General features: G+C 45.1%; 1 protein-coding gene across 3 annotated transcripts in view; it reads left to right on the forward strand.

The window, feature by feature from the left end:
* LMO4 (LIM domain only 4) overlaps positions 1 to 27,654 on the forward strand; it is a 78,692-nt gene that overhangs the window by 23,135 nt on the left and 27,903 nt on the right. The window contains exons 1-2 of one of the 3 annotated variants that reach the window (XM_069969068.1): positions 14,357 to 14,445; positions 19,846 to 20,084. In XM_069969068.1, the coding sequence (XP_069825169.1) occupies positions 14,437 to 14,445; positions 19,846 to 20,084 (248 nt within the window). In that variant the 5' untranslated portion in view covers positions 14,357 to 14,436. Of the gene's footprint in view, positions 1 to 14,356; positions 14,446 to 15,428; positions 15,879 to 19,845; positions 20,085 to 27,654 lie in introns of those variants that run through there. The other 2 variants (XM_069969069.1, XM_069969070.1) reach the window with 2 other exon arrangements.

Consider the following 27,654-nt stretch of genomic DNA (forward strand, 5'->3'; position numbering starts at 1 on the left):
AAAGCCACAGGTTGGAGACCACAGTATAGACTGTTCCAACTCTGCAGTTTGCAGCTTCCCTGCTGAACACAGGTGAATGCACTAAACCGTCAGCACCGAGCACTTCAGCGGGTTCACTCCACATGAAGGATATCCAGTGAACTCCGAAAATGACACTTTCTAATGTATTGGTTTAATTACAGGCTTCAGAGGCAGAGATATGAATATCATGATAGAAAGGTTATTCACAGGCAAAGTCATATGCTAGGAGGGTACTTCAGAATAATTGCTTTAATAGAAAGATAATTATATATGTATAACATTCTCATTTTTTCGACTAATCCTTTATAGTCTTGTAAGACAGTTTGTTTTCCCGGCAGACATGGCATTTCTGTTCCGTGTGTAAGAAGAGAAAGAGAGTATAAGGGAAGAGCGGGGAGGGAGGCCGGGAGTCTATTCACACCAATGGCGTTCGGCTCGTTTTTCACCCCTGATTACATATTGCAGAAAATATGTTTATTAATAACGTTATTAATAGCGTCTATGTCGGAGCCGCGCGATTACACCGCCGAATGACCTAAGCCTACGTATCCGCACAATGCTGAAATTTTCCTATTTTAAAACTGTCAGAGGAATTTGAAAAATGTCATATATGACATTATTACTGAATTGACTTGTCATAGTATTGAATACAATGGGGGGAGGGGGGGACTGGCATCTTGCTGCATTCCAAGCTTTGAAGGGGTTATCCTGCGCTCCAAAAACATGGCCCCTTTCCCCCTACTGTTGTCTCCAGTTTGGGTGGGGTTTTGAAACTCAGTTCCATTGAAGTAAATGAAGCTTAATTGCAAACCGCACCTGAACTGGAGAAAAGTGGCCATGTTTTTGTAGTGCTGGATAACCCCTTTAAGTCCTTTAGCAATCATGAGTCTATGTAAAACCTGCGTGTCCGTGCGCAATTGCAAGAAGTAGGTATTATACTGTTTATTTCTTTAGGTAAACATCCACAGTGGAGGGAGAAAATGACCTGAATTGCTGCATTGGTTACTAATTAAATGTGGTCTGATTGTTCTTCACATCACATACAAGACAAATGCAGCGCATTGGGTAAACATCCTCAGTGCAGAGAGAAAAAAAAAATTAATGCCTTGAATTTTTTGATTTCTGCATTAATTACTAACACAATTGGCCTGATTGTTTTTTAAGTCACAATTATAGGCAAACGCAATATAACTAATAAAACAAAGACATCTGTACCATTCATGCATTTTATTGAACACATCAGGTAAACATCCTCAGTGCAGGGAGAAAGCAAAAGTGAACCCATTTAACTGCATTGAACGGGTTTTCTCGCACCGCTGCATTCCACTTTCACTTCCAGTGTCTCCCACTGACATAACACATGCTTCCGGGGAGAATCCACAATCCCTGGAGATGTGTGGGATGTCAATGGGAGACAAAGAACTGGTGAAAACATACTTACCAGGTCCATCCTTGTGACAATGCCGAGAGCGGTGGTTGGGGTGGGAACCTAGGCAATGAGCTGTCAACTAAAGTCAACTTAAACGCTAAAGTAAGCAATTTTTGCTTATTACTTATTGCTAATTTTTGCATTATCTATTATATATGAAAAGTTTTAGAGATGGGAATACCCTTTATTAATAAAATGTGGTCTGATTGTTTTCTAATTCACAATTATAGACAAAGACAATATATCCAATCTCACAACACACTGACAGTTCTACAGTTCATGTCTTTGAACTTTGATTAAAAACACTGGGTAAACATCTTAAGTGCAGGGAGAAAATGTAAGTGAATCCCTTGAAATTACCTGTATTTCACAGTTTAAGGCAAACGCAATGTAAATAAACTAAAAACACATTGAGTAAACATCTACAGTACAGGGAGAAAAGTGAATATTTAATTAAATAACCTCAACCCCTCCCCCCCCCTTAAACATTTCCTGTAGCTGCTTCACAACGTTTCCACGTAGATGTTTCACATATCCACATTTTGGGGATGCCATGCAAGGACAGTCCTTTTCGTGTTATATCAAAGCATCTTACAACTGCATGGTGCCCTATTACCAGTATATTCTCCACTAGAGTCAATGCTGCTTAGGAAAATACCTCCATCATACAGCAATAGGTGGAATAAAGCAGAATTGCAGTGTCCCAGAACCTATGTGCCACTGCTGTATATGTATGTCTTTAGGTTGGCTCTGATGTTCTGTATATTTCAAGGTATTTTTTTGGATAAAGGTGTCTACTGCATTTTGGCCACAAGATGGCACTGTTTCTTTCACAGTGAGCACAGGCTAAAGGATGCTGAAGGGGTTAATTGCATATGTCACATTTGTAAGTGCGTGAGTGGAAGTTTGCCGGCCACCTCCCTACCTCTGGGCCTATCACAGCCCTACCAGTTCTGCCTTATCAGATACAGAGGAACCTCAGGCTGCTCTCCGTCCCAGTCCTTACTTATCTGTTTGGTGTGACATACTTTGCCCTGTGGGGTTGTTTTTGGGTCTGTTTATCGGTGTATCCTGTGATTTCAGTGGCTGTGTGGGTGCTTTGGTTGTGGAGGTGCTCTTGACCCTATGTTGTGATGGTGAAGGAAGAGATGTTTTTGTTTGCCATTGGTGTTTTGGTAGATTGTTCGAGCAGCAGTGTAATGGTGCAGCCTAAGTAGCATGGAGAGATTAGGTAATCTCCCGGTACTAAGCAGCCTAGGCAGCACCAATAGGCTTCCATAGCCAGCAATGCCAGGTAAAAGTTGCCCTCAGTTCACCCATCGTCTGTCTGGTAGACATTGCTCCTATGCCCTTTAAGTTCATGTTCCCCTCCCATGTAAAACAAGAAGCACTTATCCAAAAGTAAGTGCAATAGAGCATTTAGAGTGGAGAGTGTCTCTTGAGCGCTTCAAGACCTTTAATAAGTATAAATTACAGCCGGCTGAAGAGAGCGGTCATCTCATCTGAAACTCATCCTTTTTTTTATTCTTCTGATAAAAAAATGTTAACGGTGTAAATAGCTCCTGTGATATCCAGAGGTAGAGTGATGCCAAATGCCATGCTTCACCTGGAGGATCACCTGTTCCTTCACCTGGAGAATGGCTTGTTCCTTCACCTGGAGGATGGCTTGTTCCTTCACCTGGAGAATGGCTTGTTCCTTCACCTGGGGGATGGCTTGTTCCTTCACCTGGAGGATGGCCTGTTCCTTCACCTGGAGGATGGCCTGTTCCTTCACCTGGAGGATCGCCTGTTCCTTCACCTGGAGGATGGCTTGTTCCTTCACCTGGAGGATCGCCTGTTCCATCATCTAGAGGATCACCTGTTTTTTCACCTGGAGGATCGCCTGTTCCTTTACCTGGAGGATGGCCTGTTCCTTCACCTAGAGAATGGCCTGTTCCTTCACCTGGAGGATCGCCTGTTCCTTCACCTGGAGGATGGCCTGTTCCTTCATCTGGAGGATCGCTTGTTCCTTTACCTGGAGGATCGCCTGTTCCGTCATCTAGAGGATCACCTGTTCTTTCACCTGGAGGATGGCTTGTTCCTTCACCTGGAGCCTTACTTGTTCCTTCACCTGGAGGATCGCCTGCCCCTTCACCTGGAGGATCGCCTGTTCCTTCACCTGGAGGATCGCCTGTTCCATCATCTAGAGGATCACCTGTTTTTTCACCTGGAGGATGGCCTGTTCCTTCACCTGGAGGATGGCCTGTTCCTTCACCTAGAGGATGGCCTGTTCCTTCACCTGGAGGATCGCCTGTTCCTTCACCTGGAGGATGGCCTGTTCCTTCACCTGGAGGATGGCCTGTTCCTTCACCTGGAGGATGGCCTGTTCCTTCACCTGGAGGATGGCCTGTTCCTTCACCTGGAGGATGGCCTGTTACTTCACCTGGAGGATTGCTTGTTCCTTCACCTGGAGGATGGCCTGTTCCTTCACCTGGAGGATGGCCTGTTCCTTCACCTGGAGGATCGCTTGTTCCTTCACCTGGAGGATCGCTTGTTCCTTCACCTGGAGGATCGCTTGTTCCTTCACCTGGAGGATTGCTTGTTCCTTCACCTGGAGGATCGCTTGTTCCTTCACCTGGAGGATCGCTTGTTCCTTCACCTGGAGGATCGCCTGTTCCTTCACCTGGAGGATCGCTTTTTCCTTGACCTGGAGGATCGCCTGTTCCTTTGGTCATGGTGCTCTATTGGATTTTTTTCACAAGTGGTGGTGGTGGTGGTGGTGGTGGTGGGGGGATAGAAGAAATAACATGCTCTCCTCCCCGGCTGCAGCGATCTTATACTGGTAATCTAGTCCCTGGCCGCTTCATGTGTTGCACAGCTGAGGCCAGTAATTGGTTAATGTTTTACTGTATGCCATGTGTTATCGGTGAACCCATAGGAGGTGCTCTCTACTTCTAACCAATCTCTTTCCTTTTTCCTTATGCACACACTCATCCCCAACACTCACAGGGAAGTTTACTTAGGCCCTGTAGGAAGAGCTACTTGGTGGAGGAAGTGCAGCCTCAGTTCTAGTCAGATTCTCGTGGAAGAAAGGCGCACAGAGTAAGTGTCTCTGCTGTAGCCAAGCCAGGGCCTGGCTTATGCCAGGACCCTTGTCTGGGACCAAAAGAGGGCAGTCTAGTCTAAGATACCAGTGTGTACAGATGCAGCTAGAGACAACCAGTTCTTTCTTTACTATCACTACATTTACTATGCAGTGCTAAGCACTTTCAAAGGGAGAAGAGTCCAGGAACACCCTAACCCACGCTGAGAACAAGTCTAAAAAGTGCATAGCAGTATCCGAAGAACTAGAGGAACTAGCCTGGATAGGGCAAAGCTACCAAAGGAAGGTCTTTGTATCCTATCTCGCAGTGCAGGTAAACAGGAAGGCTCAGATGCTTAGCTACACCCAGATAACCAAGACTGGGGCTTGTATCACCCTATTAAGACGGGTAACTTGACACTGTAGGGCAGAAGGTGGTCAGACATAGTCTATACATGGGTACAAATACAGTATTTACTCTAAAGTATTTCTTCAAAGTCCTGGCAGAGTACATTGCTACACTGGGTCAGGGCTTCTTTGACAAACTCTTCTCCTCTACTCTACTCAACTTTCCAAGCACTGCTACAACTACCTATCTTCTACGCTACTTCTCTAAGCACCTCCTCAAGCACAAACAAGTTCGAACACTCGAGTCTGTGTGAAGATTTATCTATTCTACTGAAGTGTATTGTGTTGCTGAGAGTCTTTACAGTAAAGCTGTTCTATTTTTTTTTACATCACTGGGACTCTGGCATACTTTATCTGCACCAGCACCTATACAAACCAACAGCATACCTTCGGTTATTTTTCCCCTTTCTGTGGGTGGCGGTACCGATAGTCCTGGTGGGTCAGTTGCCACTCAGGATTACCGTGATAGGAGCCTAAGGGACCCACAACAACCCGGCAGGTTACCAACCATTTGGGGAACACTACCGGCCATATACAAAACAGGTACCAACATCACACCTGTGTGCTGAACTAGCACTGGCATCACGACACTACCATCACTAGCTGTACACCACAGAATTGGCGTCACTGGCTATCTCAACTACTGGCCGACTACCACACATGTCCCTCTGCTATGGCTCTCTAACAGCCCAGAGGGACCCTAGGAAAGGTAGTCTTGCAGAGGAACCATTGGATCATGGATGGTTCATATTGTGCAGGATCATCCATCGTGAAGGAAGCGATGGAAGTCTCGTAGTCGTCTAGCCAGGCCAGGAATAGAAAGTAGAGTGCGATGCCAGAGGATTTCCAAAGGATTTTGGTAAAAAATGATATGGCGTTAGAACGGAGAGATGTGAACGCTAAAATAAAGTATAAATAGATTCAAAGTAAAAAAAAAACAATAAAATGAGACTAACCGAGGCCGGGACACATAAAGTCAGAAATCCAGACATGGGGCATGGGGTCACAGGTGGTTAGGTGACCCGGGACAAACAAGTCAACAATGAGCAGGTATGATGGAAGTCAGTGGGGGACATTTATGAAGACTGGCGTACAAGTACATCGGTCTTAAATTAGACGCCACCCCCAATTGACCTGCCGGATCTCTCAGCAAAACCGTCCTGACCTAAGTAGGTGTAGATGTCTACCATGAATGGGTAAAGGTGTAAATCGTGGTAAATCTGGCACAGGAGGAGGACACACCTCCTCCCCGCCTTGACCTCCCCCTCCCCCCCCACCTGCCAATCAGGGGAGTGGGGGATATGGCTGGCATACGCCAGACGGAAGGGGTGAATCTGTGCCTTCTACCTGTATTATGCCAGGGGCGCAGCTTTTATAAATGTCCCCCAGTGTGTTCACATTGGGACTAGGGATGGTCCGAACCGAGTTCGGTTCGGGTTCGTACGAACCCGAATGCTCGGCAATGATTCCCGCTGTCTGCCCTCTCTGTGAAAAACTGGGATACAGCCATAGCCATAGGCTGTATCCCAGTTTTCCAGGCGGTCCTCCCGCTGTATCCACACGCTGCACGGAGCGGGCAGACAGCGGGAATCTGATGCCGAGCGTTCGGGTTCATACGAACCCGAACCTCGGCAGTTTCGGACCATCCCTAATTGGGAGCCACAAGTTACCAAGACTGAGACCCAAAAGTCTCCAGGAATCCTCCCAGGGACGTTCTCTGCTCACAGCCATGGAAACGTGCAGGTAGTTGGGGCACAGCCAAAGCCTCTGTGTAGCCCTGACCCTATAATGTGCAGAGCGCTTAGTTTCAGGAACACATGGACTACCTGATGCTACTACTAAAGCATCAGACCGCCACAAGTTGGGGATCAGAGATGAGAGCAACTGGAGCATCCCCGAGCCTAATCATTCGGCACTTACTGGTGGCTGAAGAAGCTGGATGCCGCCCTAGGGAGTCCGGGGAAACAAAAATACTGCCTATGGCCTATGGCCATCCAAGACTCCCTAGGGCTGTATCCAACTTCTTCAGCCATCGGTAATCAAATGCCGAATGATCAGGCTCGGGGATGCTCCAGTTACACTCATCTCTATTGGGGAAGGATACAGGAATAGCACCATGTAACCTGCAGTACATGACGGTCACCATGTCCAGTCCTATTCCAGCCAATGTAGGAGGATAACAAGAGGCACGATGGGAAGAAGAGCAGCCGGGACATCAAATGGCTTTAAGTCTTAGAAAATGATAGCGATAGAAGCCTGGGATGAGAATGGCTGAGCGTACAGCGACGGTACATGGGACCGAAGGGCTCACAACCATCAGTAATGGGAAAAATGAAAATTTTTCCATCTGTTACTAGTTTGTTAAGTCTATTAGTATTGTACAATATTGTGTGTATAACAGGGGAGATTTATCAAACGTGGTGTAAAGTGAAACTGGCTCAGTCGCCCCTAGCAACCAATCAGATTCCACCTTTCATTTTCCAAAGAGTCTGTGAGGTATGAAAGGTGGAATCTGATTGGTTGCTAGGGGCAACTGAGCCAGTTTCACTTTACACCATGTTTGATAAATCTCCCCCAATGTGTGTATAACGGGGGAGATTTATGGCGTTGTCTTATAGGAATATTCTCTGTGCTGCCCATAGCAACCAACCGCAGCTCCCATAGCAACCAATAACAGCTCAGCCATAAGTTCTCATATTGCTCTGGTAAAATGAAAGCTGAGCAGTGATTGGTTACTATGGGAGCTGCAATTGGTTGCTATTAGCAACACAGCGAATCTCCCTGTAAGACAGAACGATACATCTCCCATATATATATGTATCATTCCTAATAGTGTTATATACTATAGTGTGTATAATATATACTTTTTATGGTGTATATTTACATAGTGTTTACATTATACAGTATATAAGTTTTATAGCATGTACATTGTTGCTGTTAGTGTTGTATTCCATAGTGTATATAGTTTTCGGCTATGTTCACACATAGTATTTCCGTTAGTATTTTGGGCAGATATTTTTAACCAAAACCAGGAGTGGAAAACACAGAGACTGAACAAATCTTTCCATTACAATTTTGTCCTGTCAGTCCCACTCATGGTTTTGATTGAAACCAGCTCCGGCCGCACTCTCCATTGTTGGCTACGGTGAATTGGGATGCGGACGCACACGGATGCACAAATAAGGATCAGTACCGACCGGGATGTTCTTCATTGACACCGGCTGTTCTGTGAAACGGCCGGGTCACACAACGGACGGTGTCATACGCTGTGTGAACCCAGCCTTAGGCTATGTTCAAACAACGTAACTTTTAGAGGGGAGTGTTTTTAGTAAAAAACTAAGCTCAAGAACAAGAGGGCACAGTGAGAGGTTAGTTGGGGGAAAGATCAGAAGCAATGTGAGAAAATATTATTTTACTGAAAGAGTAGTAGATACCTGGAACAAACTTCCAGCAGAGGTGGTTGGTAAATCCACAATAACAGAATTTAAACACGCCTGGGATAAACATATATCTATCCTAAGATAATAAGAAAGAAAATACTAAAAGGGCAGACTAGATGGACCCAGTGGTCTTTTTCTGCCGACAATCTTCTATGTTTCGTAAAAGTACAGCACTCAGCAGTTTTTTTTACGAAAAGCTACGATGCTTAGCCCTCTATGGGATCCCGGCCGGAGCATATACACATAGTATACGCTCCGGCCGGGATCCCTAGCGGCACCGCAAAGATCTGACATGTCAGTTTTTTGCGGCCGCTACTCATTGAATAGCGTCTGAAGAAAGCCCTGTCAGTTCACACAATGAAGCAAGCGGTTCCGGCCGCAAGCTTCATTGTGTGCTGTGGGGAGTTCTGATGCGAGCGTGCGCGGATGCGCCCACATTATAACTGCGGTACCGGCCTGGATGATCTTTTCAGAGACCGGCCGTTCCGTGACCCAGCCAGGTGACAGAATGGTCGGTCTCTTACACCATGTGAACATGGCCTTATACTGTATATATTTAGATAATGTGTGTATATATATATATATATATATATATATATATATATATATATATATATATAGTGTATTTTTATATTGTGTGTATATTTACAGTAGATGTGTATATATTATACACATCTAATTATATATTATATATAGTTTTATAGGGTTTATATTATATATAGTTTTATACTGTAAATATTTATATTGTTTGTATATTTATATAGCGTACATATTATATATCATTTTATACTGTATATATTTATATAGCGTATATTTTATTTATAGTTTTATGTTGTTTGTATATTTATGTAGCAGATATATAATATACATATTTATATAGCGTATATTTTATTTATAGTTTTATATTGTTTGTATATTTATATATATTTTTATGGTAAAATCACAGACAAGTTTTCAAAACAAAATCGGTTCCAATCTCTCAGTAAATGGAAACATCCAACAGATGGCGCTCTTGTAAAGGCCCAGCCGCAATGAGACATAAAACCCGTCTCACCTTCCCGCAGAAGTAACTCTTCTTGTTACTAATGTAATCAGTAGGATATAAATATTACATCTGTCTATACGGCGAGTGTTTTCACTAACGCGCTTCCTATATTTACGTCTCATTTAAACAACATCCATTTCCCTTTTATTATTTAGATAAGAGACATTTTTCCATTTTACTGGTGAACAGATCTCCCCAAAGCCTCATCGCAGTAATGTTCTCAGGGTGCCGGAGCCGCGCCATTCATTATAGCCAATGTGACGGGCCCCGGCGTGGGCATTTACTTAGGGGAAGCTATGGCAGGGGGGACAGATTTAGGGCCCGAGGAGAGGACCGTGACTCCTCCGTTGACTGTTCGTTACATTCAATTTGTCAAGAGAAAACAAGTGGTTGCATAGAAGTGAATGCAGTCTGTGTATTGTATCCATGTAGATGCATGCCTGCGGGATAAACTTGCTCTCCTCTATAGGCATACATGGATCCTTCATTAAAATCTAATTAAGGATGATATGGTGCCACCCCGCGGGGAATTGAAGGGTCACCATTTGCCGTTCTATCGCTCCACCACCAGGACATTGGGTTTGTGCTCAGATAAACATGGATATTACCGAGCTTCTCTATATACAGTCGCTTTTTACGCTCATTTCTCTTGGAATATCCATGGGCGAAAATGATGCAAGAAAATATTTTTTTCAATTTCTTTATAAATTGAGTTCACTTCCTGTATGAATACTTTATGGATAGAGTTAATAGGAAAAGTATCGAGGCAGGCGATGGATGGGGGGGGGGGGGCTTACCTTCCGGCACATTAGGACAACAGTCTTCTGGGGTCTAATGAAGTGCAGGATAGTGATGGGGAAGGGAGGACATAGGATCAGGGCTAATGCTATGGCATATATATATAATGCAAAAGACAAAACTGATGTAAAACAGAGAAATAAGAGGATCAGGATGCCATAACTGTAATGCAAACATGCCAGAATTATAGCGCCGCTCTGCAAATGCTTACACGCCAGTGCTGACTATATAGATATACATAGCAATACTGATATATTTACTATTAGAGATGAGCGCAAATTGTGCACGCTCCAGTCCGTCCAGACCTAAAGTCTCCACATTTGGTTGAAGAAGTTGGACGAAGCCCTGAGGCTGCCGGAACAGGAATACAGCCATAGGCCATGGGCCGCATCCCTGCCTCCCTTAGGGGCCTATTCCATAGAGTGATAATCAGCCGAATCAGCCCGATCATCTCCGTGATCGTGTCATCGGCTGATCGTTCATTTAGGTTCAAACCTAAAATCATCGGTCGCCACCCGTACATCGCTACGTGGAATAGAGGTGCGCGGCGGGCGACCGACCATTTAAAAACAGCATACTTTACCTATCCAGGCTGCAGGGCTTCTCCTGCGCTTCTTCTTCCTCCCGTTCCCGCGCGCAGCAGTAGCTTCGGAGCGGCCTGTCTGAGCTGACAGACCGCTCAGCCAATCACTGGCCGGGACCGCCGAGGCCAGTGATTGGCTGAGCGGTCTGCCAGTTCAGACAGGCCGCTCCGAAGCGGCTGCAGTGCGTGGGACCGGGGGAGAAGGAAAGCAGAAGCCCTGCAGCCTGGATAGGTAAAGTATATTGTTTAAACAAGGGCTGCAAGGACATCGGTAACAATGTCCCTGCAGCCCTCGCTAAACGATTATCGGGCCGTGGAATAGGCCCAGTAAATGAGCGCCGATCTGCTAGTTTGTTGATCGGGCCCTGGTCAGCCCGTGGAATATGACCCTTGGTCATTCTTGAATGTCTAGTTTAGAGGATCCTAACGTTCGGCCCTCCTCCAGCTGCTGCGGAAATTCAGAACTCCTATCATGATGTAGTTTGGTACCGGCTGGAGAAAATGGGTCTGCTGAGTGATTCACTCGAGTGCAATGTTGTCCAACCTGTGGCTGTTCCGGCCTGATGAGAGTTGTAGTTTTGCAACACAAGACCACAGAATGGGGAACACTGGTCTAGTACCTGCATGAGTGACTTAGTGATCTGGTGCCTTAATTCTCAGTGCATGATGGGAATTATGGAGCAGTTAAGGTGCACACATTTTCTGATTTGTTTAAATCTTGCAAGGCAAACAAAGTATTACTAATTTCCAGCTTTGTTCACACTAGTACGGTACAGGCTGCTGCGAGTTCCGTCCTGATTGGGGGTCTCACAGCTGTTTGTTGGGGTCATCAGACCTGAGGCCGGGATTAGTAGCTGGAACCCAGATACAAAAGTCTGTCTGTATTACACTAATATGAGACCAGCCTATAGGGCTAGTGCTAACAAGGCGAATAGTATATGGTCTGTATACTATTAGCAATAAGCTGTATACTATTAGCAATAAGCAGACTTCCTGCTCTCAGAAGAGTCCTGGCGGCTGGAGAAGTTGGATGCCGCCCCAGAGCTGCCAGGAAAACATGGATGCCGCCTATGGCCTATGGTTGTATCCATGCTTTCCAGGAATCAGGGCTGCATCCAACTTCTCCAGCCCCCAGGAGTCAAATCGTATGAGTTCTGAGAACATTGCCAAACCCAACACCTCGGCACTAGCCACAATTGCAGATAGCATAGGGCCCATTCTCTTCTATGGCTGTAACTTCCATGGCCCGTGCATTTGCCTGGAGCCCAGACTCCTATACATCTATAGTGCGCAGGTTGAGGTTTATCCGCGCCCATGTACTTTGCACTGTTACACATTACACAGGACTGTATACACACAGAATTCCCACTGTATGAGCATACCCTTAAAGGGATTATTCCAAGGTTCCAACTATCGTGCCTGACTGATGGAAATCTGACCACTGGGATACCCACCGATTATGAGGATAGGCTCTTAACGGGGTTATACAGTCTTTTTTTAAAAAAAGTCCGCTTTCTTCTCTCCAGTTTGGGTCAGGTTTTGCAACTTAGCTACATCGAAGTGAATGGAACTTGAAGGAGTACTCCAGCGAAAATCTTTTTCTTTCAAATCAGCTGGTGCCAGGAAGTTTTATAGATTTGTAATTTACTTCTTTTAAAAAATCTCAAGTCCTCCCCTACTTATCAGCTGCTGTATGTCCTGCAGGCAATGTTTTATTTTCAGTCTGACAAAGTGCTCTCTGCTGCCACCCCTGGCCGAGACAGGAACTGTCTTCATAGAAAACCAAGATCTTGGCCAGAGATGTCAGCAGAGAGCAGTGTCAACATTTCCTGCAGGACATACAGCAGCTAATAAGTATGGGAAGACTTGAGATTTTTTTTATAGAAGTGAAACATAAATCTATATAACTTTCTGATATCAGTTGATTTGAAAGAAAAAGATTTTCGCTGGACAACCCCTTTAAATGCACAACCCCATCCGAACTGGAGACAAGAGTCGTGTTGTTCCTGGAAGAAAGCCACCATGTTTTTCTACCCCTTTAAGTCTATGTAGTTGTTTGATTACATGTAGTGCCGCTCCATTCACACTCTATGGGACTACTGTAGAGTACGGCGCTCGGCTCTCTTTAGCAGCGCCATAGAGCCTGACATTACGGACCCCCAATCTCACACGCAGCACTCGGATCCCCACCCATCACAAACTTACACTTCTTTATCATCCCTTTAAATAATCTCATATCAAAACTCCAAATACACGTAGCCCATTATCCGGGTTGCATTCGCCTCTAAAAGCGCCCTCCGAGAAGAACCTGACAATGGCGGGTTACACAGGCATCACCTTGATGCATTCGCATTAGGCGTAAATACGTCATATCACCACAGGAGCACTCAGGAACATTTATGACTAGAAAGGGGAAAAAAAAAAACTTATTTATTTATTTTTTTTACTTTGTGCTTTTTTTTTTTTTTCTCTTCTAAAATCAATAATCACTTAATGGCGTGTTCCACCTGCGAAACGCGGCCTTCACCTCCATTAGCGAGCGCCTTCTGCCAACAATTAATAACTGCGTGAACACAATCCACCCAACAGGACTTAGAATAACTGTTAAATTAATAACCCCGCGTCCTCAGATGGAAACATTGTAACTATTGTGTGGATCCAGCGCCTTCCCTATTGCCAGAACATTCCGGGGCTTTCTGTGGAGATGGCATTTCGGGTGGCATTCTCCGCTTTTTATAGATCTCTGCCAAATTACCATAAATATATATATATATTTTTTTATCCTTATTGTTACTATTTTGCTGGTTTTATTATGCTAATCAGATTATTTGGATAAGAGATTGCTGTAACCTTTCCACATGAAAAATAAAATGCCAGGGCTGTAAACAAGCGGCATGCTGATGAATGTTTAGCTTCAAGGCTCGGTGTGTGCATTAAGATTATGGCCCCAATCAGGGCCGACGTCCAATAACTTATTATCAGGAGGATTGTAGGAGCCGCCGCACATCTATATCCTGAGAGAGAGAGTTGCCGCTATAGGTCTGAGCAGGGTAACGGGTCTCCTTAAGGAGAGACACAAGCTGGATTAGGGAGACTTATAGGCCATGCAATGCTCTCTGGGAAAAATATGCAAATTAGCTCTAGACGTAAGAAGAAAAAAAAAAACTTGCTCTCTGGTGCCACCTACTGGAGATAGCTTTAACCCCTTAAAAAAGGGGTAAAAAACCCAGCTGTTGCAAAACTACAACTCCCATCATGCCTGGACAGCCAAAGCTTTAGCTGTCCAGGCATGATGGGAGTTGTGGTTTTGCAGTGATCTCCAACCTACAGATGTTGAAACACTACAGTTCCCAAGTTGTTAGGGCATGCTGGGAATTGTAGTTTTGCAATCACTGGTATAGAGTATGTGCAATGTAAGCGCCCAGTAATCCATGCATGCCTTGGCGGTGACATCCCAGCGGACTGGGCTGGCTTTAATTACACATAGGGTTAATGTATTCTATTGGCTTCTAATGATCTGTAGGAAACTTCCTTTGATCTTTATAACACATGTCCTGGATTATAACTAGGAAGAAAAAAAACTGAAGAGGAGGATGGAGGCCGAGGCAAGATGTGGACCTGTTTAGTCCCTTCTACTACTACTCCCAACAGATGCTAAAAGTAATGTTCTGATGTTGTGGCCACATAGAGGAGCTATAAAATCTAGAAACAGCATGAAGTGAGTGGGTGGGGGGGCAGCCCTGTGTTGCATGACAGTTCCAATTTCCATTGACTTGAGTCACAGTTGCACAAGGAGAGATGCACACTGACATTTTGCAGCATGATGTTTACAGTGAGTGGTGCAATAGTAGCACGCTGTCTATATGTCTAAGTGTAGTAAACCTTGCATGCAGGCTACAGAACTGAGTGTTGCAAAAGTTGCATACTGTATATTAGGGCTGAGTAATGCAAAAGTTGCATACTGTATATTAGGACTGAGTAATGCAGAAGTTGCATGCAGTATATTAGGACTGAGTGATGCAGAAGTTGCATGCAGTATATTAGGACTGAGTAATGCAAAAGTTGCATACTGTATATTAGGACTGAGTGATGCAGAAGTTGCATGCAGTATATTAGGACTGAGTGATGCAGAAGTTGCATGCAGTATATTAGGACTGAGTGATGCAGAAGTTGCATACTGTATATTAGGACTGAGTGATGCAGAAGTTGTATGTTCACGCATCTATACTATTGTGTGAGAATACATAGAAGGATATGACATAAATAAGGCTGCATGAACAACAACCTAAGATGTCCTAAGTGTCGTGATGTGCGTCTCCAGCCTTATGCGACAGTTGCACACAAGTGGCGCAGAGCAGCTCCCATGCATTCCTACGGGGGAAAAAAGTCGCAGCTCCAGTCATCGCCTAATAACTCCCTGCAAAACTTCCCCTTTAACTATCTCGCTGCCAGAGGCGTCGCTGCAAGGGTTAAACCTGCGACATGTCGCTAAGTGTAATTGTCGGAAGCAGCAGCTCAGATCTTTACTTAGGACTGGGATCTCTTAATTAGGTGAGGAGGGGGGAGAATCCTCCTCCTCCTCCTCTGCCTCCTCCTCCTCCATCCATCACGGGCAGCTCTGCCCCCGGCCTCAGCTCCGGCCCTTCCCTCAGCTCATTTTATTATTCCGCCTGAACAATCAGCGGCCGGGATCGGAGTAGGCGGAGCCGGGATCGGAGTAGGCGGAGCCGGGATCGGGCTGGGCGGAGCCGGGGAGCAGCAGAGCTGGGCTGAGCTCCGGCACCAACACATGTCAGGCTGCTGGAGAGAGAGAGAGCGCAGAGCTCACAGAGCACGGACACGGAGCGCGGACACAGAGCACGGACACAGCACGGACGGGGCCTCCACACAGCGGGCACCGAGCCGCCTCCCCGGACTCACACCGGAGCACAAGGAGATAAACTTGCGCCATTTAGCCCCGGGATCTGCGCCTGCGTGGAGCTTAGCTGCGCCTTGGATCGCAAAGCTGCGTTACCTCTAACTGGAGCTGCATTCACACTGATCCCAGCGACTGCGGCTGCTGCTACTGTGCAAGAAGGGGACACAGGCAAAAGGTAAGAGCCCAGCAGCAGCCTGGGGGGGCAAGGGTTAAAGGGGGCCCGAAGTGCAAAGCCAGGGAAAAGTCCAGCTAGTGTCCCTGCATGGCAGCTAAAGTAGTGGTGGTGGCGGGGCACCTCCTGTCAGTAATCCCACTGGTCAGCCTCTCCACTACCTCAGATGGCTGCTGACAGACACAACAATAGATTGTACAGCCAGAAGGAGAGGAGAGGGACTAGTGGGGTGACAGGGGGTGCTGGGCACTTAGTGGGGTGACAGGGGGTGCTGGGCACTTAGTGGGGTGACAGGGGGTGCTGGGCACTTAGTGGGGTGACAGGGGGTGCTGGGCACTTAGTGGGGTGACAGGGGGTGCTGGGCACTTAGTGGGGTGACAGGGGGTGCTGGGCACTTAGTGGGGTGACAGGGGGTGCTGGGCACTTAGTGGGGTGACGGGGGTGCTGGGCACTTAGTGGGGTGCCTAACCCTCTGCCACCAGGCATGCAGCAGCCCCTGTCCCTGCTCCTGGTGGGACCCTTACAGCAATAATGAAGCAATGTGACTAGTCGCTGACAGGCACAGATTTGGGGGCCCCCCCCTATATAGATGCGGAGCTCTTCCTAGCAGCTCTCCGTCCTCCTCTCCTCCACCCCTTCCTCTACTCTCTCTTCTGTAGAAAGGATTCCCTGGCTTAATTGTAATTTGGGCGCTCGCCCACCCGCCTTCCAGACTGGGAGAACTGGGGAAGCCATGGCACCAGGATCAAAGTGGCCCCCAGTCCCAGCCACTTGCCTCATTAAAACCCAACCTATAGTTTTTTGTTTTTTTCTATTACAAATTACCCCCCCCCCCCCCTTCTTCTCCATTAAGCAGGAGACGTTGCTGTTGCCTCTAGCTGCCACCGCCAGCTTCCCTCTACAATCGCCTGGCTATATAATTTATGTGGCCGTTCTATTAAAGTTAAAAGGTTTTTATTTCCTCAACTGCAATGAAACTTGATGAGCCCCCCCCCCCCCCCTCCCCTTTAAGTTATCCGGAGACTCCTCTCTGGTCAGTAAAGAAGGATTCATCTCCAGTAGATTGAATCAGCATTAAGGTATTGCTTGTCTTTAAGAGCTTTACTTAATGTGGTTACTGGATGCCTGGCACCGGGTCACGTTTCTTTTCTTATTTTTTTTTTATTTACCTCTCTGGGAGGATTCAGGCCGGGGTCCTGGTCCTTCTAAAAAAAGAAATTCGAAACGAAGGGGAGGAAGGGAAAAAATAAATAAAAAAGAGAAGAGCTGAAAGCGCTGGGAGGGCTGAGGGCAGGAAATGCAGCTTCATTTAGGGGCTGGAGATGAAATTGTTACCAAAAGCCATTGGGTGGGTAATGCATCAGATAAATCAATTTACATAAAGGTACGATGCATTTGGGTACACACAGATAATGGCTTTTAGAGTGGTTCCGTTTCCCAAGTCCCAGGGTTTTGTTACAGCTTAAAAGGTAGAGTTCTGATTATAGCAGATTATGTGGTTTATTTACTGTCCTTGGCAAAAATGGCTTCGAATATTGTCATCAACTTCACCGGCTCCAAACTTTATGTGCACGGTGGCGTCTGTGACATACGTGTCCGGGGGCTTGTAAACACAAGGGGGATACAGGGACATGGGAGGTATATAGAAACACATGGGGGATACAGAGACATGAGAGGTATATAGAAACACATGGGGGATACAGAGACATGAGAGGTATATAGAAACACATGGGGGATACAGAGACATGAGAGGTATATAGAAACACAAGGGGGATACAGGGACATGGGAGGTACATAGAAACACATGGGGGATACAGAGACATGGGAGGTATATAGAAACACATGGGGGATACAGAGACATGAGAGGTATATTGAAACACATGGGGGATACAGAGACATGAGAGGTATATAGAAACACATGGGGGATACAGGGACATGGGACGTATATAGAAACACATGGGGGATACAGAGACATGAGAGGTATATAGAAACACATGGGGGATACAGAGACATAAGAGGTACATGTGTATACAGAGACATGAGAGGTATATAGAAACACATGGGGGATACAAAGACATGGGAGGTATATAGAAACACATGGGAGGTATATAGAAACACATGGGGGATACAGAGACATGGGACGTACATGTGTATATAGAAACACATGGGGGATACAGAGACATAAGAGGTACATGTGTATACAGAGACATGAGAGGTACATGTGTACACAGAGACATGAGAGGTATATATAGAAACACATGGGACATACAGGGACATAAGATGTACATATGTATACAGATATACAGAGACATGAGAGGTACATGTGTATATAGAAACACACAGCATATACAGAGACATGAGAGGTACATGTGTATATAGATACAGTGACATGAGAGGTACATGTGTATACAGATATACAGAGACATGAGAGGTACGTGTGTATACGGAAACACAGATACAGAGACATGAGAGGTACGTGTATATATGAGATCACATAGGACTTACATAGTGTATTTGTAAACACTGTAAAGATACAAACAAGTAATACATGTGTATTTGGAAACACAAAAGATACAAACACCTAGGAGATACGTGTGTATTTGGAATGGCATAGGAGATACGTGTGTATTTGGAAACACACAGGTACAAACACACAAGGACATACGTGTGTATATGAGATCACATGGGGGGCTTACGTGTGTATTTGTAAACACTGAAAAGATACAAACACAAGTGATACATGGATATGTGTAAACATTGGAGATTCATGTGTATTTGTAGACACCTAAAAGATACAAACACACAAGTCCTACATGGGGATTTGGAAACACATAAGAGATACCTGTGTATTTATAAACCCATAACAATAGAAGTCTGTCTGTAAACATAAGTGATACAGACACATTGGAAACACATGAGACACTTAGGAAGCACAGGGGGTGCATGTGTCTTTGCAGAACCTATAAGGGATACATGTATCTTTGCAGACAACTATGTAGCATCCTGTATACAGTTCACCTAGTGCTGTGGCAGACATCATTATTGGCCTGCTATAAAGCCATTATGGTGTCTGACAATTCCTTGTTCTTGCTATGTGTAGTGATGTACTGCTGGCCTTAGTTTTGGATAAGGAAGCAGGTGGATCCTGGCCAGGTTATGTATGGTTACATTTCCTACTACTTGGCTGTATCTAGTCCTACTTTTAGAGAGGGTCCTGGTTTTGCATATACTCTATCTAATGGCTCTCCTTATTGTACAGAGATAAGGAGGGTCCCTGCTTCTCACTGGTGTTGACAGATGTCACTTGAGTCTATGGCTACAATTGTATCTCTCCTGACTTTTATCTGTAAATGGAAGCCCTATTTTTTTTTTTTTCTTCTTTTTGAAGGTGTCCATTCATTGCATTTAAATTGCTGATCAAGGACAGATTAGTGCTACTCTCGTCTTGTTTGTTTGCATAGCGAGTTAGCAGGGGGGGGCTTCCTAAAGTTCAACCTGGTTTATTTGCTCCTAATTCCGAAATGACATTCATTGATTGCCTCCAAATCAAATGAGATTTCAGCTGATCCGACAATAATAAGACATTGATTCAATGGCCGGCATGACAAAGGGAAAGTAGCAGCTAAAAATACTGGAACCTGCCCGACAAGTTTCTTCTCTTACCCCCCGTTCTCACGAATGGCGATGAATATGTGAAAACGCTGTAGGTCGTCTCTATAGGAGAGGTGGGGAAGGTCTTGCTATGGTTTCCTATGATGGGTAAAGTTCCTGATGCAACTTCACACAGCTGGGAGGAGGACTATCAGTAAAAGTGATCTGGTGGGTGGCCCCCCTGACAGATCGCTGACCCCAAACCAAATAAACAAGCCCCTGCTATCTCCATTACTGCTACTGTTTTAGAACTCCATAGGAAGGTGGAAGAACATTCTCAATAACTTTTTCCCTATTTGTTTTGCTGTTTTTTTTTCAGACCATGGTGAACCCAGGTAGTAGTGCCCAGCCTCCCCCTGTGACTGCTAGCACCCTCTCATGGAAAAGGTGCGCCGGTTGCGGGGGCAAGATCGCGGATCGCTTCCTGCTCTACGCCATGGACAGCTACTGGCACAGTAGATGCCTCAAGTGTTCATGCTGTCAGGCTCAACTTGGGGAAATTGGCACCTCCTGTTATACAAAGAGTGGAATGATCCTCTGCAGAAATGACTATATCAGGTAGGTCTCCTCTACTTCTCCGTATCCGATGTTTACTAGAAAGTAGTCGGAGCGAAGCCATGTGATGCCTAACGTTTTTGCATGATTCGATCTGCACATACTTTTACGTGATGGAACACGTCTAATTGCCAAACTGGTTTGGGCATCTTCTTTCTCTTCCTTAAGACAATGGTCCATTTCCTGACTGGTGGATGTGTAATCACCCTAAGTAATAACCCATTAATTGCCCGAGACGTGAGCGCAGATCCGTCAGACGTCCATCACGCTTCCTAATGTCATTCTAAGGATGGGAATCAATAAGCGTAGTGTGCCCATGCCATCCCTGCAGGTGAAACCAAGCTTCTTAAGTCATTAAACTGAAAGGCATTTGAAGGATTACATATTTAATTTGAGTGAACGCTTTAATACTCTGATGCACCTGGTTGCCCTGCACTTTTTTACCTCTTCGCCATATCTTCTCTCCAGCCCATAAATAACCAATTTTAACGTCAAACACCTTGTTTCTTTGGATAGTGGTTGGGGAGTTTGCTGTGAGGATCCGGTGACGCCATGGTGGCCCGGCCGGTAGACCTCCTTTAGTGTTACCGTTCACATAACCAATGTCCTGCCCAATCCCACTGTCCTCAATCAGCTAAATAGAAGGAATATGCTCGCCGAAAAGCCCATTGAGGGATTGTAACATTAATTTCACTAAGTGGTTTTTTTTAGACTTAAATGTTAGGAAATCAGCACATGCTTTACCAAACCGGAGCCGCTCCTGTGTGGCTGCGAGAGCGACTGTGGGCTGGACGGGATTTTAATTAAATGGAGCAGAACATTGGGGGGACGGGAGCCATTTGTTTGAAGTGGAAAAATTGACACCAGTGTCTCAATGCTTCCTGGGCTACGGATGTCTATAGCCATAAACGGTGGCAGCGTGCTGTAACAGCCAACTTCTGGAGACTGGTTGCAGAGTTGGATCCCATCATCTCCAGCATTGTACGTGTACGTTTGTAACAGCAATAGGGCGGCATGTTTTCAGCCTAGAGCTTTGTTTTTAATGCAACTTTTTGATTTAAAGCCAGAAGCAGATCCCGCAGGAAGGAGATGTAGATATCTCCCATTCCTTATGAATACAACCAAGTAAAACTGCAATGATGCTGCATGTGAATGAAATCTTATAATATTAAAACCTAAAGAACTTGGGTGGCAAAACCGCATAAGGTCGATGGGATTGTTTACCTATGCAGTACTGTCTTCAGGATAAAGTTTTGATTTCCCCCCCCCCCCTCCAGATAAGGATCCTAACATTTTATTGTAATGTATATTATTCAGAGGTAGTGTTAGCTATACATGGTTAATAGAGCCTTTTTTTATATAAAGCTCAGATTTGATTATAAGGTTCAAATGTCTTCTGTATAGTGCAGCCTCTTAGAGACAACCCAGAATTGCATTAAAAAGAAGCAGTGTAAAGGGGGAGGTCTTCTTGAAAAAAAGTGAGGAAGTTTATTAAGCTTGACTTTCTCTAGAGCCTTTTTTGCAAAGCTCTGCTTCCACTGTTTGGTTTGGAAGGTCTTCTGAAAAGTGAAACTTCTCTCAGGTGACCACCAGACAAAAAAAAGTAGTTGTGTGTGTGTGTGTGTGAGATGGTTCTTCTCAAAGAGGGTGGCCAAAAGGAAGGTAACTGCCTTTAGATATACCGTATCATTAGAGCCTTATTTGCTAAAATTCTACTTCCAGAAAAGCCTGTGGCCATACGTATAGTGAAGACAGCCATCCAATATTGCATCATGTAATGGTTATGTAAGGGGTTATTCTTATAGTCCTTTTTTTTTTTTTTTTCTTTATTATAGGAGGTGAACATTGTATTAGTTAGAGCCTTTTTCTAAAGCTCTGCTTACATAAGATTTGATGGTCTTCTGTATTGTATGAGAACCCCCCCCCCCCAAATAAATAAAGAGTGTCAAAGTAGTGATGGCTTCACTAAGGGTGGTCTTACATATCAGTTGAATTAGATATATTTTATTATTAGAGCCTTATTTGCTAAAGCTCTACTCCTCTGTATTGTAAAACCTTCAAAATTACTTCTTTTTTTGTATCAGAGAAGGTGACATTTATGGATGTTGCTTTCAATAGTTAATTATTAGAGCCTTTTTACTAAGGCTCTATTTACATAAAGCTCTTTTGAATAATGAAACTTTTTTTTTTTGAGACAACTGTCCAAAATTGCATTGATAAATGTTGGTGGGGGTGGTCTCAAGATGATCAGTATGTATAAGTCTGGTCTTTTTTGAGCGGTTTGGCTGTGTGTGATACAACATTGCAGATTTCACTCTACTAAACAATTTAAAGAGACAGAAACAAATGGTGACCCGGATAGGGCGAGCTGCATTGATTGCACAGCTCTATTGGCCTAAATGATGGGCAAACACAAAGGTAAGGGGCCGGGCAGAACGTCTGGAGAGTTTGATGTGAGGATATGATTGTCTTTGAAAAGCACCTTCTGAGTGAGGCCAAACAAAGTGCTCGGCTCTCCCCTTCATTTCCAGGAGGGGGGGGGGGGGGAAGGCTGAAATCCACCTCTTCCATTAATGAAAGTGCTTTTGGTGGGAGACTGACATGTAGCTCACAATCCTCGATTGGAGATAAAACCGCCTGACAGTGAATACACACAATTAAAAGCTTTAATTAGTGACTCCTCCATTTTCTTTGAGTCCTGATAGGTTTTATCTAATGAGATCTGGGCCCTGGCTTAGATCTGCTCGGGATGACGTGTCCGAAATGAATGAGAGCTGCATTGCAAACAAAACATTTAATTAACAAAATTGGCCTGTAAGAGAGGGGATTATTAACCGGGGCCGCGGCTGCACGCTGTTAAAGGGCCAGCGCCTGGCGGCCGGGGAGACATTACAGGGGCTGGGAGAGGAGATGATGTGATTACAGAACCTTCTGATCTGGGCCGGCTCGGATCCCGGCAGCAGCAGCGAGCAGCCTGAGTGCTTCACCTCCATCTTTACACTACAATAGGCTTCTATTGATGCTTCTTTGCCATCGATTCTCCTTGGTTGATGGGTCACATAGGGAATGACAGTCTGTTAATGCCTGTTGTGTTATCGTCTGTACAACGGTTGCCCGGTTAACCCTTTGTAGTCTTGATTTTCACGGACATGGTGGTTAACGTTGTGTTTCTTGCAGCTCTGAGGTCCTGGGTTCAAATCTGACCAAGGGCAATACCTGCATGGAGTCTGTATGTCCTCCACATAGGGAACAACTTGCTGTAAATGCTTGTTGGGTTGGCAGCTGTTAACCCTTTGTGGTCCAGGCTTCCTGACTTACATGTTGTGGATCAGTGAATAGGTCTGTCTCCTTGCAGTGCTGGGGTCCTGGGTTCGAATCTGGACAAAATCCACATCTGCATGGATTCTCCATGTACTTGCCTGTTATGTTATCGACCCCAGTTAACCATTTGCAGCCCAGGCAGGTTCCCCAACTTTACATGACGTGGCTCAGTGGTTAGCACTGTGGTTGTGCTGGGGCCTGGGTTCAAATCAGACCAAGGGCAACAATTGCATAAAGTTCTTTTAGTGTTTGTGTATTCTCCCCTTGTTTTGACTTTTTTTTTTTTCTTATTTGCATGTTCTTACTATGTTTGTTTGAACGTTCTCCCTGTAGTTGAATGGAGCCTGTATGCTCTCTCTGCTTACATGAAGTTTCTATGTTCCCTCTGTGTTCGCTCCATGTTTGAATAAAGTTTGCATGTTCTTTCCGCGTTCGCATTATTGTTCCAAGTTTGCATGTTTTTTTTTTTTTTCCGGTTTCCATGTTCTTCCCATGTTTGAATGGTCTTTGCATGTTCTTTCCATGTTTCCATGTTTATTCCATGATTGCATGTTTTATTCTGTTATTGCATGGAGTTTTCATGTTCTTTCCCTGTTTGAATGTTTGTTCCATGATTGCGTGGAGTTTGTGTGTTTATTCAGTGATTGCATGTTCTTTCCATGTTTGTTCTTTCATGACTTATGGAGTTTGTATGTTCTTTCCTTGAATGCATGTTCTTTCCGTGTTTGCATGTTCATTCCGTAATTGCATGGAGTTTGTGTGTTCTTTCTTTGGCTGCGTGTTCCTTCCCTTTTTGCATGTTTGTTCCATGATTGCATGAAATTTGCATGTTCCTTCCCATGTTTGCATGTTCCTTCCTGTGTTTGCATGGAGTTTGCATGTTCCTTCCCGTGTTTGCATGTTTTTTCCGTGTTTGCATGTTCCCTCCATGAGTGCATGGAGTTTGCATGTTCTCCTTGTGTTTGCATGTTCTCCTTGTGTTTGCATGTTCTCCTTGTGTTTGCATGTTCTCCTTGTGTTTGCATGTTCTCCTTGTGTTTGCATGTTCTCCTTGTGTTTGCATGTTCTCCTTTTGTGTTTGCATGTTTTCCTTGTGTTTGCATGCTCTCCTTGTTTTTGCATGTTTTCCTTGTGTTTGCATGTTCTTTCCGTGTTTGCATGCTCTCCTTGTTTTTGCATGCTCTCCTTGTTTTTGCATGTTTGCATGTTTTTCCTCAGTTTGTTTGAAGTTTGCTGTTCTTGAGTTTGCATGGGTTTTGCCACAATTTCCCCTCCCACCCCCCAAAATTAGAAGATCACTTTGTGACATGACTTTGAGGTCCATACAAGTGACAACAGCACCCTGGACTATGTTAGTGACATAAAACAAACCTTCCAGCCTTGTAGACCAGGTGGTGTCGTTACAATGTTGCAAAATGCAGAACATTTAAATCGAATAATTAGAGTGTGTCGAAACACTGGAGCCCTAATAATGGCGCTGTCTGCTGCCCCAGTCCTAAATCCCAGTTTAGACAGAGGTCTTCTCTGTAATTGCCGGAGTAATAAGTCCCCCCCCCCCCCCCGCCGCCCCCCTTAGGGCCCCTCCTTATTTCTTTAGAAGGAATCCAAGAGACATCATGCAGAGAGTTAATTTCCCTGGTAATCAACAGCAAGCTGCTATATTCAGGGAATGCTGTCCCTTTAATTGAACAGGCTAGGTAATTAAATGGCGTTTTTCCAATAGGACGTGCTAGGTAAATCTAATAGTTGGTTATTTAATATCACTTTGAAGTCTGCCCACTCAAGCACAATGACAGCACAGGAGCATGTGAACTATTAGCCGGGAGAGAGGGGAAAAAACTGGATCTCAAAAATTAATTAAATCGCATGCAATTTAGGGGGAACGTTTATCTTGATTTGTCATAACAGAATTAATTCAAGGCCTCCAATTCACTTGGGGGCAGATCTGTTACTCTGAATTAACCAAGCGTAATTTGGCAGATTTTTTTTTTTCCTTCCTCCTCCTCCTCTAATGTAGCTGCAGCCATTATGCACAGCCCTTTTTTTCTTTCCCCTTCTAAGTATCAATAGCTCCTAGAGCTTTTAAGGTGCCTTAGTATCCAGTTAGTATGAAGTACCTTTAATGGACTTGGCTCTTGGCATCACTTTGTAGCATTTAATACACCTCCCATTAACCCCTGGAGAGCTGGAGGTTAATGCATTGCACTCCTCTTTGCAGAAGGGGACTTTGATGAAAAAGGCGAGGAGACTGGTACAAGGGCTTAGAAACCCGTCGGAACGTTTTTTTTTTAAAGATGAAAAATGAAATAATGCATATGACCTTGAGGGGCGTAAATGACTCGTTACCCTATTTTAAGAATGGCGGCGGGGGGAGAAGATCGATGGCTCTATGGCCGTGTCGTGGATTATTGTTGTAATGAGCGGGTTTTTTTTAGTGGCGTTATCGGCGGGGGCAGGTCTTAAGGATGCAATTAAAATGGTAATTGTGCGGCATTGATTGTGGTGCTGGCATTACAATATTATTATCAGGGTTATTATTATTGAATAACTCGCCCTTTATAAATATTTGCCTCGCTTTATTATGCGTTTAAGTCCGGATCGATAAGTGTAGTAATCTCGCAGGGCCGGGATTTGGCGCTATGTAAATGTGTGTATGCTGAGTGACATCTGTGACGGCTCCTATGGCTGGTGATGAATGTCCCTACTTCTGGAGGCAGCAGCGCTGTGACTGCTTCCGCTCCTCGGATACATATGTGCTCATAGCCCAACAGCAAACTTCAAGCGTACAAGCCGCCAAGTTATTTTCCATACAGACGCGCCAACAAATTGCCCGTACGTACAGAATATAGATGGCTGTATAGGCCGTGTTCACACACTGCAGCTTTGTTGGTAAGATTTCTGCCAATAGCGAAGTTTTCAGTGACACGTTCACATGGACGGGATTGGTTTGTTTATAGAAAGAATAGAAAAGAAAAGAGAAGACCCTTTAAGCTGATCCCTTAGTGTCTCCTGTAACCAATAGTGACATGTCTGTGTGGCCCCCAAGGTTGTTTACCCCCCTAATTTAAACTTTATGTTTAGATATCTGTCCCTTTATGGTTGGTCTGCGTAAACAATCAGGGTTGCAAGAGTTAAAGAAACACAATTTTGTGGTTACATAATTTAAAGCCTAACTGATTATGTAGACTCTGCATTACCAGGCTTCATCATGTGATCGGCATTACCAGGCTTCATCATGTGATCGGCATTGCCGGGCTTCATCATGTGATCGGCATTGCCGGGCTTCATCATGTGATCGGCATTGCCGGGCTTCATCATGTGATCGGCATTGCCGGGCTTCATCATGTGATCGGCATTGCCGGGCTTCATCATGTGATCGGCATTGCCGGGCTTCATCATGTGATCGGCATTGCCGGGCTTCATCATGTGATCGGCATTGCCGGGCTTCATCATGTGATCGGCATTGCCGGGCTTCATCATGTGATCGGCATTGCCGGGCTTCATCATGTGATCGGCATTGCCGGGCTTCATCATGTGATCGGCATTGCCGGGCTTCATCATGTGATCGGCATTGCCGGGCTTCATCATGTGATCGGCATTGCCGGGCTTCATCATGTGATCGGCATTGCCGGGCTTCATCATGTGATCGGCATTGCCGGGCTTCATCATGTGATCGGCATTGCCGGGCTTCATCATGTGATCGGCATTGCCGGGCTTCATCATGTGATCGGCATTGCCGGGCTTCATCATGTGATCGGCATTGCCGGGCTTCATCATGTGATCGGCATTGCCGGGCTTCATCATGTGATCGGCATTGCCGGGCTTCATCATGTGATCGGCATTGCCGGGCTTCATCATGTGATCGGCATTGCCGGGCTTCATCATGTGATCGGCATTGCCGGGCTTCATCATGTGATCGGCATTGCCGGGCTTCATCATGTGATCGGCATTGCCGGGCTTCATCATGTGATTGGCATTGCCAGGCTTCATCATGTGATTGGCATTGCCAGGCTTCATCATGTGATTGGCATTGCCAGGCTTCATCATGTGATCGGCATTGCCAGGCTTCATCACAGGTGTTTTTTTGTCAAAAAACGATCTGGGGAAGCCTTGTAATGCTGATCACGTGATGAAGCCTGGTAATAATGATCATGTGATTAAGCCCGGTAATGCTGATCACGTGATGAGGCCCGGTAATGCTGACAGCAGAATCTCTTTCCCATTGACTTACATTGACTTACAAGTGTGGTTG

This window comes from Dendropsophus ebraccatus, chromosome 4, assembly GCF_027789765.1.
Source record: "Dendropsophus ebraccatus isolate aDenEbr1 chromosome 4, aDenEbr1.pat, whole genome shotgun sequence".
NCBI lineage: Eukaryota > Metazoa > Chordata > Amphibia > Anura > Hylidae > Dendropsophus > Dendropsophus ebraccatus.